Source organism: Phaenicophaeus curvirostris, chromosome 9, assembly GCF_032191515.1.
Source record: "Phaenicophaeus curvirostris isolate KB17595 chromosome 9, BPBGC_Pcur_1.0, whole genome shotgun sequence".
Lineage (NCBI taxonomy): Eukaryota > Metazoa > Chordata > Aves > Cuculiformes > Cuculidae > Phaenicophaeus > Phaenicophaeus curvirostris.
The window spans coordinates 18413096-18434872 of record NC_091400.1 but is presented as its reverse complement, the minus strand read 5'-3'; the positions used below and the strand labels follow the sequence as shown (position 1 = coordinate 18434872).

At 41.5% G+C, this 21777-nt stretch overlaps 1 protein-coding gene across 1 annotated transcript; it reads right to left on the bottom strand.

The window, feature by feature from the left end:
• Window positions 1-1904: 1904 nt before the first annotated feature.
• Window positions 1905-10589, bottom strand: LOC138724323 (cytochrome P450 2H1-like). Its single transcript, XM_069864287.1, has 9 exons — window positions 10359-10589; window positions 8788-8950; window positions 7841-7990; window positions 5910-6070; window positions 4846-5022; window positions 4252-4393; window positions 3772-3959; window positions 3147-3288; window positions 1905-2672 (listed from the first exon to the last, which is right to left on the bottom strand). Exons 1-9 carry the CDS (start codon window positions 10536-10538, stop codon window positions 2491-2493), a joined length of 1485 nt encoding a protein of 494 aa, XP_069720388.1. The 5' UTR covers window positions 10539-10589; the 3' UTR covers window positions 1905-2490.
• Between the last annotated feature and the right edge of the window lie 11188 nt (window positions 10590-21777).

The following is a 21777-nucleotide window of genomic DNA, read 5'->3' as shown; positions in this document are numbered from 1 at the left end:
TTTCTTTATGGAAAGAGCAGGAACAGATTTAAATATACTCCAGTGACACTCCTGTTTGGATCCAGTTTTGTAGAACTGTTGACTTAGCCATGCCCTGTTTTACTTACAGGTGCATTTGATAGTTGCTTTTATGAAGAGATCTACTTACCACATGCAACTCAGCATGCTGTTGGAAGGTCTAGGAATCTGCGTGGTGAGGGCACAGAAAATGTTAAATATTCTTCGTTCTTTGTCTTTCCCTGACATGCTTGCAGGAAGGCCACAAGAGGGCGATGTGTCAGCAAAGAAAACCCCCACAAGATAAAGGAGCAAAGGCAAAGTAAGGACCAAATCTTGATCCTGTTGAAAAAGACGTTTTCCTACATGTAGAAGATACAATGCTATTTTAAAACTAGACAGTTGAAAACCTCTAGGAACTCTGAAGATGGAAATCTGACTGACTACGCATTGCCAGCAAGCACTTGGTGGTTTTGGGTAAGAAAGCTAAGAAATAGCAAATTGCTTCATAAACTCTTAAATATCCCACCTGCAGGAAGCAGAAATGGTAAGAGGAACTTGTCTCACAAGTGACTTTTTATTGGGAGGAAATTTAGAGACTGACTGGCAGAAGTGCTTACCAAGCTACTTTCCATCATTTATCAGCACTCCAGGTTACTGGGGAGGTCTCACTTGACTGAGGGTCAGCTAATGTGACACCCATCTGCAAGAAGAGCTAGAAGGAGGATCTGATGAACTAGAGGACTGCCAGCCAGTGCCAGGGAGGGTTATGGAGCAGAACATCCTGAGTGACATCGTTTGATACACACAGGATAAGCAGGTGATCGTGCCCAGTCGGCATAGGTTTAGGAAAGGCATGTCCTGCCTGACTAACCCAATCTCCTTCTATGACCAGGTGACCCACTTAGCGGATGAGTGAAAGGCTGTGGATGTTGTTTACCTAGATTATATTAAAGTCGTTGACACTCTTTCCCACAGCGTTCCTCTGGAGAAACTGGCTACCTATGGCTTGAATGGGTGTACACTTTGCTGGGTAAAAACCTGGCTAAATGACCAGATCCAAAGCGTTGCGGTGAACAGAGCTGGATCCCATTGGCAGCCAGGCATAATGGCAAGATGCAAGCTTCCATTCATGTAGTAAATGGAACTGGAAGGATCCCAGTATTATTTCACTTGTCTTCTTTTGCTACAATGGAGAGCTCTGTAACCACAGCTAGGGTTCTGGTAGGTTTTTAGGGTCAGTCCAGCCTTCTCCCACATTGTTATTAGGAATGGGAGTTTTATAGGTCATGGGCCAGGTACAAGCCATAATACATTTCATATAAATGAGTGAAATGAACAGACTGATAGAATCATAGAATAGTTTGGGTTGGAAGGGACCTTAAAGATCATCTAGTTCCAACCCCCTAGTGATGGGCAGGAACACATCCCACTACATTCAGGCTGCCCAAGGCTTCATCTAACCTGGCCTTGAACACCTCCAGGGATGGGGCAGCCACAACTTCCCTTGGCAACCTGTGCCAGTATCTCACCATTTTCATAGTGAAGAAATTCTTCCTTATGTTTAGTCTAAATCTGTCCCTCTCCAGTTTATAGCTATTGTCCCTAGTCCTATCACTACAAGCCTTTGTTAATAGTTCCTCCCAAGCTTTCTTGTATGCCTGCAGGTACTGGCAGGTTGCTATAAGGTCTCCGCAGAGCCTTCTCTTCTCCAGGCTGAACAACCCCAACCAGTCTCAGTCTGTCCTCCTATGGGAGGTGCTCCAGCCCTCTGATCATCTTTGTAGCCCTCCTCTGGACCCATTCCAACAGTCTTGGAACATACGTACAAGTCCTGGAAAACATTTGGGAGAATAAGCTTTGTGGTGACAGATTTTTCACTAAAAGATATTCTTGGATCTCAGAAAAACAATTCAGTGTACTTTATTTTGCAATTTAAGTTGTATATTTACAAACATTCATTGTGATCACACAAAAGAGGATTCATCTGTCCAGTCATCAATAAACAGCATCCTCACCACAGGAGATTGTATGTATTTTGGAAGAATACAGGTGATGATCATCTTCTGACAGCAAAAACCACTCCACTCTGTTTTATACTTACCTTTAAAAATAGGTCACAATCAAACTGAAAATACAGAGGAGAGGTACCTCAGGCAGAGTCTTTGGAAACTCTGGAGTATACGCATCAGTTCCTGCTGTGCTGAGAGGATGAAGTGATAGGGACAGCTATGTGAGGCAGGTGCAGAGGAGAGTCTGTATAATTTTGCACAGGGAGTTGTCTCCTTCCCTGTGCAATTGCCTACTCTGTCTTTGTTCAGAGCTGGCTGTGTTGATTATAAAAGCACCATACAATTTTCTTTTCTAAGCAAGTTTCTCTCCATAAAGTATCTGGCGAATGATCTGAGTATTTCAGCCTCAACAGATCGGGAAATGACTGTCCTTCAACCAGGGCTTTAATGATTGTGGGAGCTGGCAACTGTCTTCTCTCAGCTAACGTGGAACAAAAGAAACCTCGTAAGGTCGGGGTATATTTGCCAGAGAGCTGACTAATGGGGTAATGTCAATGTCCTTGTGGTCCATGACAGGTTTCAAAGTGAAGTTCTGGAGGATGGATGTTAAAAATATGAATATCTCCATCCGGGCCAGACCTTTTCCTGCACAGATACGTTTTCCTGCAATCAAAAGATAACAAAAAGTGAGGTGACAGTAGAGTATTTTGCTGGTCACTTATTTAAACCATCATTCCACAAAAGCTCAGACAGCTTAGAATAGATAGACAGTGCTGCAACATTTCAAGGAAGCAAATGAACTGAACTAGGGGCTAAGCGTCTATAGAACAATATGCTCAGTGGGCAAAAGCACTTTGAAGGCTTTAGTTTTTCATGTTCTGCTGCTGTGTAATGACAAGTTTAGAGAGAGTGGTTGTGTGACTGAATCCCATTTCATACATCTCTTCTTGTAGAATGCTTTGGAGAAGCTTTTGTGATTGCTAAAAAAGGAAATAAACTGAAACTCTAGTGCAGGGGTGGCTTACGGCTGCCCACAAGTTAGCAGATCACCAGACACACTGGTGATGGAGGCACTAAAATCTTCAAAGAGGTTCTAGGAGAGGATAGCCTAGGATCTGAAATACAAAGAGCTCTCACCTGCAGAAAACGGCATGAAGTAGTCACTCTTTTTAAAGGTACCATTTGCATTCAGGAAATGTCCTGGGTCAAATTTTTCTGGATTTGGAAACTCCTTGCTATCATGTAGGACAGAACTCAGCATAGGAAATATCAATGTGTCCTGAATTGATGAAGAGAGGAGAAGAAAGTTAAACTGGAGACATGTTAAAGCAAAGCAGCCTCAAGAAGTTCCCACTGCTGAATAGAAGGATAGCCGAAGTTTAACCAGTTTAAAATGAGCTTTTGATTAATAGAACTGTGTGCCATTGGTATGTCAAAGATGATTTTTTAATGAACTTTAATGGTGAGTCCAATTAGAGTATTTAATATTGCTTTCAAATAAACTGGAATTGTGCTTACATTTAAGTAAAAGAATTAGAAAGCTCTATCTCCCTCTTCTCAGAGGATGAATCTTTTTTTCTATTTTTTTTTTTTTCTGAATAGAAGAGGCTGGACTCAATAACTTCCAGAATCCCTTCCAAATGGAATTATTCCAATTCTATATCACATTTCAGTGTTTTTGAAGATAAAATAAAATACAATGAATAAACCACATAACTGTTTTCAAGACATTATGGCCTTTCTCAGATACAGGGGAACAGACCTTGGGGATAAAGTAGTCTCTGAACTTGGTGTCCTTGATCACACTATGTGGGACATTAAGTGGTAGGAAATCAATGTATCTCTGGATTTCATGGACCACAGCATCTGTGTAGGGCATCTGGCTCCGATCTGCCATGCAGGGACTTCGGTTTCGGCCAACCACACAGTCTATCTCCTTTTGAATTTTCTCTGTTAGGAAATAAACAAATGTTGAATGGACAAATCCCCCATCAGTTTGCCTAAACCTCTCCCCAGATTTACAGCAAAACTTGCTTTTAGCACACCAGGAATAAATGAACACACTTAGTACTAATATATCTTTCCTGTGAATACAACTAAGACTGATACACATCCCCGCACTTCAAGTACACGTTTCCTTATTCAGAGGACAATTGTCACATGCAGTAGTGACAGAAATTGTCCAGTTTGCTCCCATGACCTATTAAAAAGTCTTCAATTATTTATTTCCTTTTTTAATTACCTACTATCTCTGGATATTTCAGGAGAATCAGAAGTCCATGTCTCAGAGTGGTGCTGGTGGTCCCTGTTCCCGCAAGGAACAAGTCGAGCGTGGTTCTATTCAAGGTCTCAAGGGTGAATTCTGAGTGACTATTCCCTTTCTCCTGGAGGAAGATTTGGCAGAATGTTTTGAATGACATAATTAAGCAACTTGTTTTATAATGAGGATCCTGTACTCATGATGTATGTTTTTAAACTTGTCTAATATCCTTTCAAAAATACGACACTCACTTTCCAGAACACTAGAATCCATAGTACTTTCACTGAATAATATTATGAACCTTTTTTAATATGGGAGGAGCACTGCATTACATCAATCAGATTGGTCTTCAGCTTTCCTAACTTTGGCTAGTGCTGTTAAATCTGTATTTAAAAATCGTTGATAAGAAAATGGAGAGGATAGAGTGAAGCTGATGTGCCAAGAAAAGCAAGTTCCCCTCTGTATTTGCAAAAGCCCAGTGCCCTGCATCAACTGGAAAGAAGCTGGGATTTAAACAGTGGTTTTCTTATAACCCAACATATAATTGGTTTTCTTATAATTTTACTCTTACATTACCTGTTCCATTTTGTTAAGAAAAGCATCAATAAAATCTCGAGGACAAGTGGGATCCAGAGTTTTCTGGTGTTCTGCTACGATGTCAAAAGTAAATTGATCAACTTTTGCAATATTTTTTATCAGTTTTTGATGAGGCCCAGGTAAATAATCCATGAGAGTTGGAAAGAAATTGTATAGCTGTAAAAAATGATGGAAAAGCACATTCTGATTAATGACAGAATCACAGAATTGGTTAGGTTGGAAAAGACCTTTAAGATCAAGTCCACCTGTAAACCTAACACTGCTAAGTTCATGACTAAACCACGTCCCTCAGTGCCACATCCACACATTTTTTAAATCCTTCCATGGATGGTGACTCCACCACTTCCCTGGGCACTCTGTTCCAGTTCTTGACAACTCTTTCAGTGCAGTAGCATTTCCTAATATCCAATCTAAATTTCCCCTGCTGTAACTTGAGGCCATTTCCTCTTATCCTATCACTTATTACTTGGGAGAAGAGACCAACATCTACCCTGCTACCACCTATTTTCAGGCAGTTGAAGGGAGTGATAAGATCTCCCCTCAGCCTCTTTGTTTCCAGCTATTCATTCCCAAGCCTGTAGCTTTGTGTGGGGTTGTGTGGCCCAAATGCAGTAGCCAACACTTAGTCATGTTAAACCCCATACAGTTGGCATTGGCCCGTTGATTCAGCCTGTCCAGACCCTGCTGTAGAGCCTTCCTTAATGTTCCCCAACTGTAAATATGAAAATGGAGCAATTAAACTGTTTTGGAGCAGTAGGTCTTTTTATTCAGCTGGATTTTAATGCCTTTTCTTTATGGTTTCACTATATTCAAGGACAGACTTCTCTTAAACAGTTTTTTGTCATTTCATTCTTTGGAAATACAATGGCAATTCCATAAGATAAGAAAAAAAACACAGGAATTATTTACTGCCTTTTTGGCTTTCGAGAAATGGCTCCAAATTTAGGAAAATCCACCCCAATTAAAAATTAATAAGATGAATAAATATTAATTAGTAAAATATTATAATAATAAACACATTAATTAAATGCAACTGTACACACCTGTGGTTGTACTGAGTTCTGGAGCCTGTTGTTTTCCTCTAGCAACTCAATTAAAGTTAGAAATTTCTTGTCACCATAGTCAAACCGATCTCCAAATACAACGGAGCAGATGATGTTGGAAACAGCATGGATTAGGAAGGCGCCAGGATTGAAAGGTTGCTCTGCAACAAAAAAAATCCATTGTTATCTTGCCCTCAGTATTTCAGTCATCATCCCCTCCTTTGACACCACAGGGAAGTTTTGCATCCACTTGAGACCCAGAGTTTTGTAGGCTTTTGAAAAGATGGTGAACAGCTTATCCAATTTATTCTTCTCTACTTGAAGTAAACTAATTTCCTGGTTTGAATGGTTTAAGTATCTCTTTTGTTCTGTTCTCAGTAGAACACTGGTCTGAATGTCTCGGTTCCTGTTCAGCTGATGTATGCCTGTCTGTCTTATAGACTGTTTATTAGAAATGGCCTAAAGATTCCCATCAAAACCCAATGAAACAGTAAGGACATTGCCTGAGCCGTGTCTTTAAATTATTGCACTGTTTATGAACTCTGTTAGCATAACTTCAATGGTATAACCCTCTCCTAGGAGTTCAGATGCCTGCGATCAAAGTCTAGTTTTGATAGCACAGCTGAATAAACTTCTAAGAAGAGAACGAATGTGCGAGAAAAAGCAAGATTAGACCCCAGAAAGAAAGGAAAGGTATAATTGCAGGCAGTGATAGGATGCAACTCAAGGATTCTAGAGGAGAAATGACAATATGAAAAGGTGTCAAATTCTAAAGGAAAACCGAAGAGTTAGAAAATAGAACTTGGCAACATTGAGGATCAGCCAATTTCAAGGAGCAATGGCACCAACCCTCCTCTGCCTGACTGATTACTCCCTGGACAGCAAGTCCTTGGCAGGTGTCTCATCAGAGGTAGTGAGTTACTGCCAAGCCTAGTAGATAACTAGTTAGAGCTATTTATTATTTGTTATTAATGAGTGAATAACTACTTTATATGTTTCAGTTGTAGATACCTTGGTTGCAAAGCCCTTAGTAAACAGTAAAAAAAAGTTAAAACAAAATGACCCAGAGACAGAAACCTACAGTAGAGCACAGGAAATGCAGTATAACTGTGCCAGTTAAAGGACAAGAGCAATGCAGGTGAGAGGGTTTTCTTTGCTTTGTAGTAGGAATGTTCATCTGTGAAGACAGACTGAATTTTCTAGTGGCTAATGGGAAACTGTGATGCTTCAGTATCCTTTTTCTCCCCTGCAGAATAAGCAAATGTTGAAGGCTGGCTGTGGAAAGGAAGTTTGTTGTCCAAACTGGCACTGTGCTTCTCTTATGGGAGGTACTTAGGAGTAAAGTTCGCTTATATACTATCAGAAAATGCATTTATAGATTGAAACCAAAGAGGGGTTCCTTATGCCCTGGCCCCAAAAGAAACTTACACTCTGTGTTCCCATTGCAGCCCCACACCAATACCAGGAGATATTGTCTAGTGCTCAGATGGACCGGACTCAAACCTAGAGATCTATATATGAGTTTTCTGGTCACTCGCTTCTTCAGGATGCATTTACTTAGGATGCAGGAAACAAAGAAAGTAAGTGCGTGCTGCTTGGTTACCTGAAAGTACCCAGCCCTGTCTCCATGGCTGAATTCCACCAAACCCTTGGCTTTGGGGCTGAACCATTCCTTTTACCACTTCCTATCTTGTTCCTCAAAGGGAACAGGTTAAGGGGTGCTTTCCAACACCAGCCGCCTACACTTATCCCTCCATACTGTGCCTTAGACTGACCCATTCCCAGCAGTGGTAACTTCGTCTGTTGAAGCAAAGGAGCAGAAACAGCAGCCACATGCCCACTTCTTGGGTCATAGATTTAGTGAAGCAGCCCTATGTTATCTCATTGCAGATACACCATGTGTCCCAGCAGGCATAAAGTCCATGTCCTACCATGTGTGTTCCTGATCCTCTCCACCAGAAAATGAGCTTCCTCCTGTATTCGCTCCTCAATGCTCTTCTTCCCCATCCCAAAATCCCGCAGAGTGGTGAGTGCAAATCGCCGGAGCTGCTTCCAGGTCTCCCCATTACTAGTCACAATGCCTGACATGGGAAGAAGAAACAGAACTCCATGAGGAAACAGATTCTTTTCCCCGAAATGGGAGGTGTACAGTAAGTACTCCACATGCAAAGACACCCATCTGTGGAGTTACACTGCAATTGCTGTATGCCTAAAAATGTATCTTTGCTGCAATTCTAGGGGTGATAAATCTGATCTGTCACAGCAATTTGAGAAAAACTGAGTTTAGTCCTAGAATAATAAAACCTACATTAGTATGTAAATAAGAAGCTAATAGTGGTACTGAATTGATCTTGACTACAAGCACATGGCCCTTGCACTAACATAACCACTCAACTGTACTACTATGCTCCTTCACACAGTATCATTAATACTGTACTATGATACCATGGAAAAGGATCTGTTTACCCAGATAAATGCCATACTGGGAACTGCCCTGGTGAATAAGCTCAGCGCGTAATGCTCAAAGTGGCCCTTACTGGGACAGCCCACATCATTAACTTGTCTTTGTTGTGCTATGAACTTCCTTTTTGCTGGTTCCTTAGCTGTATTTCTATTATCAATATTTTCAGAAATGGGAGAATGAATGTAAGATTTTAGAGGCACATTTAATGAACAAAATTTTAGCCAGAATTTGAAGCATGCTGAAAATAGAAAGGCACTCAGTGAAGCCAACCAGTGACCTTAAACAGTTCCCTATGGGTCCAGTTTACCCAAGGGTCCAAGTAATGTCTTGGCTTTTAGTCTTTTATTGCTAATCTGTATGCATGAAAGTTATGAATGAAATCCACCATTCCCTCCTTCACTGCCCTGGATGTACCTGAGCCTTGGAAGAGTTTTCTAAACAACGGTAGGATGCCTCTTCCACTGAAGTCATCTGCCTGATCAATCAGAGCTTCTTTCACAACATCATAGCCGTATAGCACCACAGCCTTTTTTGGGCCTAAATGTACTGTGAAAACAGGACCATACTTCCCGCTGAGCTGTAGGAAAGAGGAACACAAAGAACAATGTGTCTGAATATTAAACATGTGAAAAGAAGTTTGTAGCAAAGGTGTCTGAGGGGGTGATACACCATTGCCCAGCATCACTGAGACATGGCAGAAGTGCAGAATCTTTCAACTATGAATTGCAGGCAGGGGAAATGGGAATTGTACAAGAAATAGGGGATATGTATGGAGATGGTGAGGTGTCAAGTCCATATTCCAAAAAAGAAAATAGTTCTTCTCAGGGCTGGCAAAACAGTCTAGGATACCTTTCTACAGGGCACAGTGGATAACAATTTACATGGGCTCAGAAAGCACATACAGCAGCAAACACTTAAAGGGTCTTTGCACGCAAACATACCACAGTTGTCTCTAAAATATCCTAGGCTACAGACCTCTGGAAATTGGCAGAATATATCATTGGAGAGTCATTGTGTCCTTGCAGTACTCATATACTCTTTCCTAGGCACCTGCTTTTGGCTAAAATTACAGAAAGTTTATTGGGCTACTTGATCCAACTTGGTACACTTTTTCTTATGCTAACTTTTTAAGAGCAAACTAGATATAGTCCCTGTTTTTTTATGGCGTGAAACTGAATCACATTGTGCTATGAAACAAAGCAGAACGTCTGAGGGTGCTCATGATTCTCAACATTGGCGTGCACTAAGGCAAAGAGGAGCTCATATGGTATGTGTGCTTCTGGTGATACACATGGCAATGTCAGCCATCACCACAACTATGCTCTGAAGAACCTAAGGACACCTGCCCTTCCCATCTCTTTGCCACCATTTCCTCACAATCCCCTAAGAAACAGGCACTCCAGCTGAACTTCCTCTACCTACCCCCTTCCAGGCCTTGCAACACACAGGTTTTGTTTGACAGATGGCTGATGTCAGCTGTCAGGGAACAGACAGCACAATTTACCTCCAAACCTTTTTTTCTTCAACACTTTCACTCACTACTTAAGCTCCCAGGAGATCCTGGCTGTTTGTTATGAGCAGAGGCAGCAAAACGTACCAGAGTCTTGCCTGAAAAAGGGCCAGGATATGTTGCCAGTATGATGAGGAGCTAGGCAGCAGGGGAATACAGTGAATATTGCAATAGCATCAGTGTCTTGATTGCAAATCTATTGCAAATTCCAGTACTGCTGGGGGTCAGCACAGGCTCATCATTACTATGATTATTGCAAATATATAGACTTAGACTTGTGATTTATAGACTTAGATGTATAGATTATTGCAATATACAGACTTCAGAAGTATGTATTTCTGGGAAACTTTTTGTTTCTGAGTCTAACATTTGGTCAATGCAACTAAATATTGTAAATTAAGCTGTGACAGTCTGGACCAGACTTTGTTTTATATGCAATGGAGACAACACAGGAAAGAAGGAGACAGTCCCTTACCTTCTTCAGGCTTTCAGGCAAGTTCCACGGGTCCAGATGGAGTAAGTTTCCAATAATTGGGAGTGCGATGGGACCAGGAGGCTGCTTCTGGTTTTGTGATATGCTTCTCCATGTGGCAAAGAGAAGAAGGCATGAGATGCAGACCAGCAAGAAAATAGTGGTCATTCCCAGGAGCTCCATGGTGAGAAGAGAGGAAGAGACATCAAGTGTCAGAGGAGCCTGATGTTGGACCTGTAAATCCATGTCTATTTATATGCTGTAAGGCCAATCACATGGGTGAAATTAGCCAATAGTGCCTTCCTATTCCTGCTGAGATATAAGATTAATAAATAATATGCTCAAGATAATAATTAACTAACTAGGGATGAACTTCTTGTTTGCATACTGATATTTTACCTCTCCAGTTTGTGTTTCTTTGGGTAATCATTCATGTAGGACTAAAGAAATAATGTTCTAGTAAGGTCAAACAAATTCAGAGCCTATCTGCCATGTATGTGCTTAAACACTTGTTGTTTGCCTTCATGCATATTGACATCTGCCAGCTCCTCTAGTGCCTGAGCACAGTGCAGGGAGGTGGTGTGACTGAAAAAGGGCATCACTCCAAGTTCATCCTAGGCATTTCACCTTCAAGTTTATGCAATTGTACCCAAGTTATACACACAGATTTTGAGGAATACACTCAGCTTGTCCTAATCTGATATTTTAACCAGATAAACCATGCTGTTCACAGCATTTACAAGTCACAGGTTGTCCCCAAACCACCACTTTCTGCAGTAACATGCACTAGTTGAAGATCCATAGAAGGCATGAAGATCCATGAAAGTTAAAGGGACCCTAAACAGAGCTTAACAGAATGATTGGGTTATTATTATTGTGTATTTAATACAATATAAAATCTTAATAAAAATATTATTCTTCCCACTCCTCCTCCCCACAGGAATCCCAAACCCTACAAACAGAGTAAGAACTACGTGTGTTTTCTGGCAAAGAAACAGAGCGGGACAGTGATTCAGTCACCTGAGACTGAAGACCAGATCCCAGGACTCTGTTGCCAAATTTTGTCTGCATAGTGTTAGTGATCTACTAGCGTTAGTGATCCACTGTGAACACTGTACTGGGTCTCCTACAGCCCTTTGGGTCTAACATGCCTTACATGCTATTCCCCCACTTTCCACTCAGCCCCAACTACAAGGCACGGTATTAGGCTGTATATCCTCTTTTTATGTGACTTTATATAAAGAGATGACAATACTCTCTTGAAGCACTTTTGAACATGGTAGCTATAGTGAGATAACTAGAGCAAGTCAGGGAAGCTTGGTGGAAACATCACTGTACAAGTGACTGTGAAAGAGGCTGTGCATTCAGCAGGTGCTCAGGCTTCCTGCTGGCCAGGGCTGGGTGGATGTTGTCTCATTAAAACTAAGTAGTTATGGGAAAGAGTCTGAATAACAGGCACACCTTTTCTAAATTAGACATTATTACTAAATAGCGTAGCTCTGGTTTCAGGAAACCTGTAGGGCAGTAAACCAGTGAAACAGGCAAAATTGTTTTCTGAAACTGCTTAAGTATCAAGAGCATGAATTACTCTATGGTTATTAAGGTTAACAAATGTTAATAAACTTGACTTTTGTGTATCATGTAATAGACCTAAGGGAATGTTAATTCAGACCCAGTGAAGCTCCAGTAGGGAAACAAACCAACAAGGGAAGAGGACATGGAGTGTAGAGAACGGAAGCTGATAACAACTGCAGCTTAAGGAAGTGAATGGGAACATTACTTAAATAAAACAACTAGTTTCATCACTGAAGGAGATCTCTGCGTAATAAGAAAGAGACATCGAATTACTCCTAAACTCACTCTGAATGATAATCAATGCCAAAGGATATTATTTTCATGTTTATCTCTAATTAACAAAGGTCAGATATTTCCTATCTATGAAACTGGTGCTCAAAGACAATGCAGGGTCTAAGTCTTTCATTTGACTCTCAGGTAATGGTAAAGGGCTATGAAAAGCACTTTATTTCCTGCACCAACTCATTGGCTTAGAACTTGAGTCCACGTTGGTTCAATCAGTTTTTGAGTGCTCACATTCACACTTTGATGTGTACAAAAATCACCAGATATACTGTGAACACCAGACCATTTTCTACTAAGTTGTCAAAATGGGATTTAAATGATGGGCAGATTTTAAGTTTTGCCCAATTAGCTCAGTCAGTCACTGAAGAAATGTATTTGTTTCCCCTGAATACAAAGGGAGCCTCAGGAGACTTATATAGATATACATGTCTGGCTGTTAGGGATCTCTTTTGAGGAAGATGACTTGGATTCCCTACACATCTCTCCTGGTCCTAATAATGTTCTTTATCAGCAAGAAATTCTACAAATTCTGATACAATGGGCACTGCTCTGGATACTGCACACCAAGGGTGGTTAAAACCAGAAGTGGAAAGACAGGTGAAATTGAGAAGAGCATTCTAGACCATGTCTAGGCAGATAATTGCATTGCTGCAAACAGCCAGTTTTATTGTCATCAAGAAAAAAGTAAATTTTGTGTTTTCCCTTCCTTTACTTTGGCAGACACAGTGCCTTGTATTCCTCTATTGGCAGCCCTGAAGGTGAGTAACCGCTGTGAAGCCTAATGTGCTGGAAAAGCAGGGCTTTGCTCACAATATCATTCTACATATAGACATGGCTTTTTAAATTATTTTATTATTTATCTAATTACTCACATAATTCCTGAAGGGTTTCAAAATGGTACTGGGATAAATCCAGAACTTCTTGAAAGGATCAGTGAGTTTCACTGGAAAGAGATGTAACTGCCAAAGGTCTTGAGTCATCTTTGATGACAGAAAGAAAAGATTTATTTGAGTATGAAAGGCTAGTTGAATATGAGGGACCTATCTTGATACAGTTCACATTCATAAGATTCTGAAAGATTCTGCTTTTCTCCCAGGGTGGTATGAAAGCAGATGCTGGGGCCTCTGGTCTTGTTATGAAATGTCACCATTCTCTGGCTCCACCTGTGAATTTGACAGACTGGGATTCCACCGTATGAACCAAGCTTTCAAAGTCCAGATCTTCCTCTGAATGTCTTTTCTGGGTCTGCCTAGTAGCATGTATGGGCTGGCTTCTGGGAACCCATCCTATGTTTATACGTAGCCTTTAATCTAGGACTTGCACTTACTATTTAACTCACTTGCTTCTGTTCTTCTCTAGATTGGGTCTGTAAGAAAAAAAGACACACTCTTAACCCACAAGCAAGTGTATTCACAGCCTAAAAGGATGTACTGGATCTGGTTTGTTCACAGCAGCCTTCACAGAAATAGGCAGAGAAGGCTGGCTGGCTAAAAGAGGTTTTGGTGGGGAAACACCTTCCTGACCTCATGAGGACTGCAGATCAAACTGAAAAATTATCTGCAATGTTAGCATACAAAGACAGGCCATTCCCATCTTTTCTTAGCCTTTACAAGGATAAAGCCTTTCTATCCTTTATCTTTACTAGGTGGAGGCTGGAAAGTGATTGGGGGGAAAAAGATATGACAAAGGATTGTGCTGTGGTATCCCCTCACTTCCAGGGCAGCCCCTGGACAGACAAATGCTAGAGGCTCTGCAACTGATGAAGCCAGGAAACCTGCCAGCACTCCTACAGAATGTCCTATACTCTTTGTTTTTTTGGCAGATTGAGGTCATGGAAGAGGAGACCATGACAGAATTGGTTTTGGTTCTTTTTTTTACTCCATTATAGGCTGGATATTAAGGAGGCTTTATGCTGAGTAGGATGCCCCAGAAAAGCAAACCAAACACTAGGTGTTATTAAAAAAAGGAGCAGAGAACAAAAGAAGTACCTCTTTACACCATCTCTTTACAAGCCTGTGGTAGACCTTTAGCTGGAATTATATGTGGATCTACAATTCCAAAAGGATGGAGTAGACTTTGAGAAACCTTAGAATAAGGTATTTAGAATGACTTAAATTCTGGAAGGACTGGTTAAATGGATGAGATCTGGCTGGAAAAGATGTGAATGAAGTGCATATAATAGACATTTTTGAAACTGTGAAAGGTTAGGAGACTTACAGAAGGGGATGACTGCTCATACTTGCTTCCTGATTAGAGACATAGAGCACCAAAATAGCAATTGGCATGTTTTAGACAGGCAAAAGAAGGTGGTACTTCATACACCATACCCTTCAGTTATGGAACACCATAGGACATAGTCCTTCTCTTCAGGGCTTCTCCTAATCCATTCTCTGCCCAGCCTGAAATTGTGCAAGATCCAGGTGCAGGACCTTGGACTTGGCCTTGTTGAACTTCATGAGGTTCACACAGGATCACCTCTCAAGCCTGTCTTGGTTCCTCTGGATGGCATCCCTTCCATTCAGTGTGTTGACTGTGCCATACAGGTTGGTGTTGCTGGCAACCTTGCTGAGGGTGCCCTCAATCCCGCTGTCCACATCAGTGACAAATATGTTCAACAACACTGGTCCCAACACTGAACCCTGCAGAATGCCATCATCACTGGTTTCCACCTGGATATTGAGCCATTGACCACAATTCTTCAAGTGTGACTAGTCAGCCAATTCCTTAACCACAGAGTGGTCCACCTATTAGATCCATGCCCCTCCAATTTAGAGACAAAAATGTGCAGGGCAATGTCAAATGCTTTGCACAAGACCAGGTAGATGATGTCAGTTCTTCTACCCTTATCCACCAAACCTGTAACCTCATTGTAGAAGGCCACCAAATTAATCGGGTATAATTTGCCTTTAGTGAAGCCATGTTGGCTGTCACCTATCACCTCCTTATTTTCCATGTGCTTCAGCAGAATTTCCAGAAGAATCTACTCTGTGATCTTGCTGGGCACAGACGTGACACTGACTGGCCTGTAGTTCCCCATGTCTTCTTTTTTTTTAAAAAAAATGAGATTTTAAAAAATCCATTTTTCCAGTCAGTGGGAACTTCACTGGACTGCTGTAACTTCTCAAATACGATGGATAGTGGCTCAGCAACCTCATTTTCCAGTTCCCTCAGGACCTACAGATGCATCTCATCAGGTCCCATGGACTTGTGCACCTTTGGGTTCCTTAAATGGTTTTGAACCTGATCTTGTACAGTGGGAGCTTCTTAAGTCTCCCAGTCCCTGCCTCTGTCCTCTGTGACTTGCATGGAGTGGCTTAAGCCCTTGCTGCTGAAGACTGAAGTAAAAAAATCATTGAGTACCTCAGCCTTCTCCATATCCAGGTTTCCTGTTTCCCTCTGGAGAGGTCCCACATTCTCCTTCGTCTTCCTTTTATCAGTGACATACCTACAGAAGCTTCTTTTGTTGTCCTTGATATCCTTGTCCAGATTTGATACTATGAGGACTTTAGCATTCCTAATGTGATCATTTGCTGCAAGGACAATTTCTTTGAATTCCTTTCAGGCTACCTGCCCTCACTTTCTCTTCTGTAGGATTCTTTCTTTGTGTGTTTCAATTTGTTCAGGAGTTCCTTGTTTATCCATGCAGGACTCTTGGCATTTTTGCCTGACTTCCTCCTCATGTGGTTGTCATGCTTCTATTCTGTTCCTTGGCAATTCATTTTTAAGCCATTGTTTGACAGGATTCTGGGCTGGTTTGACCATTGCTGTGATCCATCCATAGGCTCCTATGTCCTTACTGTGACATTTCAGTGAACATTTTCATTGAGCAATTTAGCAGGGTAGCCTGGGGACATCATCTTGCCTATGCCACTGTGAATAATAACATCTCAGCTACTAAAGTCTTACTACTTTCAGATAGGACTTTCCTTAATGCCTTGCAGAAAAACAGGATCAACCTCTGCCTTATTTGTGGCAGCAATTTGACAAATAACCTACTGTGACCAGCAGCTATTAAGGTTCAGTGACAACCACAGCATTCAGTGATTTATGTAACACCCATATTTGTAACATGATACACAGATAGTACTAGAGATAAGATATACACCACATCACCAGTTTTCAGATCATAGCAATGTCATTTGACCAACTAGCTCAAAAAGTTTAGTTAAATATTTGTGTATGAACTCACTAGACCCAAAACATGACTCAGAGGAATAGGATGAAGTCAATGAAGTTCATCAGTAGCTTGCAATAAATGGCAAATCGCTTGTTTAGTCGCCAAAAGGGCAAGAAAGTTAAACTGGTAACAGCCTTTCTGTGACCTGTACTGTGACTCCACCAACAGCAAATTACTGTGTTGCTGCCATACCCCATCATCTTTGAATAAAGCCAAGATGCTTAGCTCTGTACCATGGTCAGCATTAAGAAAGAACAGGTACTTCCCCAAGCCAGGCAGAAAAACATCAGGAAATGGGAAAAGTCAGTCCCAGTGATATACATGGTAAAGAGAGGGACAAAACTGAAGACTGCCAAATTTTAAAGATGTGAGCTCAGCAGAGCCCTTGAGTCTGCTGCTTCTGCATGGGCAGTAGAGCTCCTCCAAAACCAGCTGCAGAACAACCACTGCATACAGCAAGTTCCTTGAAAGGTCCATGCCCTGGGAGATAAAGAAGTGAGGGGGCAACTTTGTCAACTCTCCCCAGCTATGACAGCATCATCGTGTGGCAGACTGCCCACTGTGACTTTCCAAGGGCTGAGCAGGGAATACATGGCACAAACAGGACCTGAACACAGACTTGCTGAAACCTGGGCTAGGGCCTTAACTAGAAGCATTCATAATCTTAAAAAGGTTGATGATAATCATCACAAAAGATCATAGAATCATGTAATCTGCTGCTAGTCTGTATTTTCTGTAAACAGTGCACTTCATAAAGAAAAAAAATGATGAAGAAATTAATCAACTGACAACTTAAAATTCAAGAAAAATTCAACAATCAAGTAACAAAACATTTGGCTACACTTTGTGATACCAAATAACTACAGCAATAAGGAAAACAGATGAGACATCATGCATTTTAAATGTAAAGAAAAAAGTAACTTATACTGATGCCAAATGATATAACATTTAGCATCACCATCCCTTTCAGTCCCGTTACAGAAACACAGAGGTAACAGAGTGGTTTGGGAAGCTGAAGGAGGAAATCAAAGAAACAGAACAGCCTTAAGACGTGACCCCCAGCACAGTGGCACATGCAGTGTTGGACTGTTCTAGGAGGAGGGTGGTGTTGGAGGAGGGTTCTTCACTGTGGTGACATTGTCTTCCTATTCATTGTGTAGAAAGTCAGGCTATAGCAATTTCCTCAATATACAAAACCTTCTAGCTCAAGACAACACAGATGTCTGCAAGAAAACACACTATTGTCTGTTTTTCTCTTCAGCCTAGTCTTCCAGACAAGATCCCACAAATGGATTTACATGTTTTCTTACCATCTGGGAGGCATCAGTTTTTGAATGGAGCGAATGCCAGAAGCATCTTAACTTCAGGTTTGCAGGTATCAGTATCTGTCAGTCGGGTTTTTCTCTTAAGCATTCCAAAATACAGGAAGTCCAGAAGAGTAAATCAAGTCTCCTGACTACATGCTAACCAAGGAAATGTAGAATGATTTAGAAAGATGGACTGTGTCATAAAATGGAAGAAAGTGAGGGAAATGTGTTTTATACATGACAAGTCAAAGAGGAGTGCAGAGAAGTGCACTGCCTGGGAGGGACCTTTGTAGAAAATAGTGTCAAATTAGTGAGTATGCAGTGGGGCTGTGGGGTACAAGGACAGAGACAGAGGAGATAAGGAAGACCAGTGGTTGTCATGAGCAAAGACCCCAAGTCATTCCCTGTGTGAAGGCCTATCTCTGCCACTCGGTGACAGAGGGAAAAGGAGAATTTGCAGGGTTAAGGGGGAGTTTCTGGGATGTCTTTTCTACTTATCACTGTGGAAGCCCGTGATTAAACGCTCTGGCAGCGAATGGTGAACTGACACCTTTCATGACCTGCATCCTACGAGGAACAAGATCTTGCATGAACTTTCAAGCAGACCTGGGTAACAGATAGATGAACAGGCAGTGCTTTCCTGGCAGGACACAAGCAGCAATAGCTTAGAATGCAACAGAACAGATGAACTTGTCAATGAACCAAAGCCAGAGTTCACTTGATTAAAGCAAAACATGCGTGCACTTCATGCTGAAATAAGATTTTTCTAAGCTAATCATTGTATTAGAGTTTCATTTAATGTTGGATAGTGATTGGGTCAGAGTCCACAGGGACCATCCACTTCTGTGACAGCTATCCACATTTGGGTCTTGATTCTCTTCCTCCCATCCCACAGCCAAAGCGCTACAGGTTTCATGCATGGAAATATGGGTGAACAAGACCCAGGTAACACTTTGTCTGCTGCGCTGCTCATCCCTGCCTTCTTTGAGTGCTAGCAGTGGCTCCTCCTCTCCCCCCAGCCATCTTCTGCATGTATCACTCTCTCAGAAACATGAAAGGTATCCCCTATCATTTGTCTTAAAGTAATTTGGAATAGTGGAAAAGGAGCATATCAACTATGATTTACTTTCCCCACTTAAGAAGTGTGAAATATATGACACGCCAATGAAAAACTGCCAATTGAAAAAACCCGAACAAGCAATCATCTGTGTATGTACTCCCCCCTTCTTCCTGTGTGACTCTCAAATAGAATTATTAACTGAAGTAAAGCTCTCAGTAGTGCTTAAGCAAAAGATACACAGTGATCCAGATATGGTACGGTTCAATACATTCTGTTAGCACTCAATAGCTCAGATGATCCAGGTGCTGGAAGCAAAACAAAGTATAATTAAGGACTGACCAGATACATTGCACAGCTTATCTCATGTTTCACAAGGACTTGGCAAGATGTATTTTTATCAGTGTAAATGAGGTTGGTTAAATGTTTCTTAATGAACTCAGTTAAACCAGGCATCAGCTGAAAACATCTAACGTCAGACATTCTAAATAGCTTTCACTGAAAATGAAGAGTGAACTTCCATGACCTCTTTCAATGTACTTTTTAATGCAAAGTACAGTGACTCTTAAGACTACAAGCTACTAAGGAAAGATTGTTATATATTATTTGATCCAGATATGTTCGATAGGAGCTGTAGGTCTGCCTAAAAGTACTTTATCCTTAATAAAAGAAAACTTAAAAAAAAAAAGGAAAAAAAGGAGCACCACCATCCTCTTTTTAAATAATAAACTGTTTTTCCTAAGTCTGAAATTGGTTTCCCCAAGCTCTAGCCTCAATACTGGATTCTTCCTTATGACACTGTGGTTTGTACCACTACTGGAGGCATGATATTTGTTTTGCTTTCCTTGGATCCATCTGAATACATTTTGCAGAGTGCAGACTACTGCTTTTGGTAAAATGAGACATTAAGACAGAAAATCATCAGTTCAACCACTAAGTGCAGGTTTTGAATATTAAATTGCTCAAGGCTACGTACTTGCAGGCCCAAAGGAGAGTGGATTCTAAATAAAATATTACCCCAGAAAAGCAGCCTTAAGCAACATCATTCCTCACAGGAGATGTGTCAGAGGCAGAGGTCTTGAGGTGCTGCAGGCAGGAAACATCAGCACAAAACCTGCTTAGTAAGGAAGAGCTATCTGGGGTTAGTGAGTAAACAGGGTTAAAAGATAGTATGTAGCCGAATAGAGGTAGCATGTGGAAGCAGCCCATGAGCAGTAGGTCTCTAGGGAGGAGGGCAGTATCTCCACTACTGCGAGCCTGCTGGGGACTATGGTTACAGAGGAGAGAGTAGTAAGGAGATACCAGTAGGTGCCCAGTCAAGGGTCCCATTTAATTCCTTAGACTCAGCCACACTCTCCTACTGGAAAGTGAAGGATCTACATATGTCAAGGAGGCACTTCTGAGGCATTTCTTCCTCTGCCACAATGGGAAATAAATCTTGGCTGATATAAAGAGCAACTGAGAGCGACAACAAACTTACATGAGAAAAGCAAGTATTTATAAAAACAAATCCAGCCTCCGGGATAATTTAAAACCATGGTATAAAAATTTTAAAAGGATTTAAAACTACTTTCTTCAGCCCTTGTATCTTCATTTAATTTTATTGATATATGCAGAAATTTGTCACCTGCTGAAGTCATGGATATATAGTCTCACCTATCAGTGTGACAATCTGATCAGTAATAATAGGATAAATTGCATATGGCTGTGCTGGGTTAAGTAAATTCTTGGCAAAAAGTAAGAAAAAATAAAAAAAATAAACAACAACATGAATTCCTTTCTTTACATGCTTCTCCTCTCATCTCTCTCCATTTTTTTCCTCAAGTCTCAACTGGCAAAAAATCTAGGCCTTTCCTTGCATCTCAAAAATTATTATAAAATAACAGGCTCCACAGTCAATGAATCTACATCCTAGATTATTGTCTACATGTCCACCAGAGTTAATGGAATCAGACAGGCATATCTTGGGGATTGAATCATAGCTGAGATTAGTTGCACCCTTGAAATGCTCCCTTATGATCACTCCACAGTTGACTATAAGGCCAAACCCATCAATATTTACATCAAGAAATTTTTGGTTCTAAAGTTCTTAAGTTCAAAACTTAACAGGAACCAAGTGACCACAGCACTTTGAAGGTAACACTGCAGTTAGTCACTTTTTCTCCCTTCATTTTAGCCCAGCAGCAGAATGTTACTGCTGACAGTAAGCTCTAAAGAAATATAGACCGTCATGCACCTACGGCCATCTACAGGAAAAAAAATTCATGGACTCAGCAATTAATCCCATCAAGAGCTGTGCAACTGAAAACATTACTACAGTCCCTCACACAAGGTCCATCTTCTGGACTACTGGGCTGAGACCAATACCACGAGATTCAACAAGGGCAAATGCTGAGTCTTGTACTTGGGGCACAACAACTACAGCTACAGATTAGGGGAAGAGTGGCTAGGCAGCTGCCTAGAGGAGAAAGACCTGGAGGTGTTGGCTTACAGTGACTGAACATGAGCCATCAGTGTGCCCAGGTGACCAAGAAGGCCAATGGCATCTTGGCTTATATCAGACACGGTGTGGCCAGCAGGTCCAGGGAGGTTATTCTCCCTCTGTACTCAGCACTGGTGATACTGCATGTCAAATGCTGTGTTCAGTTCTGGGACCCTCACCACAAGGGCTCTGGAGCATGTCCAGAGAAGAGCAACGAAGCTGGTGAAGGAGCTAGAGAACAAGTCTTACGAGGAGTGGCTGAGGGAACTGGGGTTGTTTAGCCTCGAGAAGAGGAGGCGGAGACTGAGTGGTGACCTTATTGCTCTCTACAACTACCTGAAAGGAGGTTGTAGACAGGAGGGTGCTGGCCTCTTCTCCCAAGTGACAGGTGACAGGACAAGGGGGAATGGCCTCAAGCTCCACCAGGGGAGGTTCAGGCTAGATATCAGAAAGAAATTTTTCACAGAAAGGGTCACTAGGCACTGACAGAGGCTGCCCAGGGAGGTGATTGACTCACCATCCCTGGGGGTGTTTAAAAC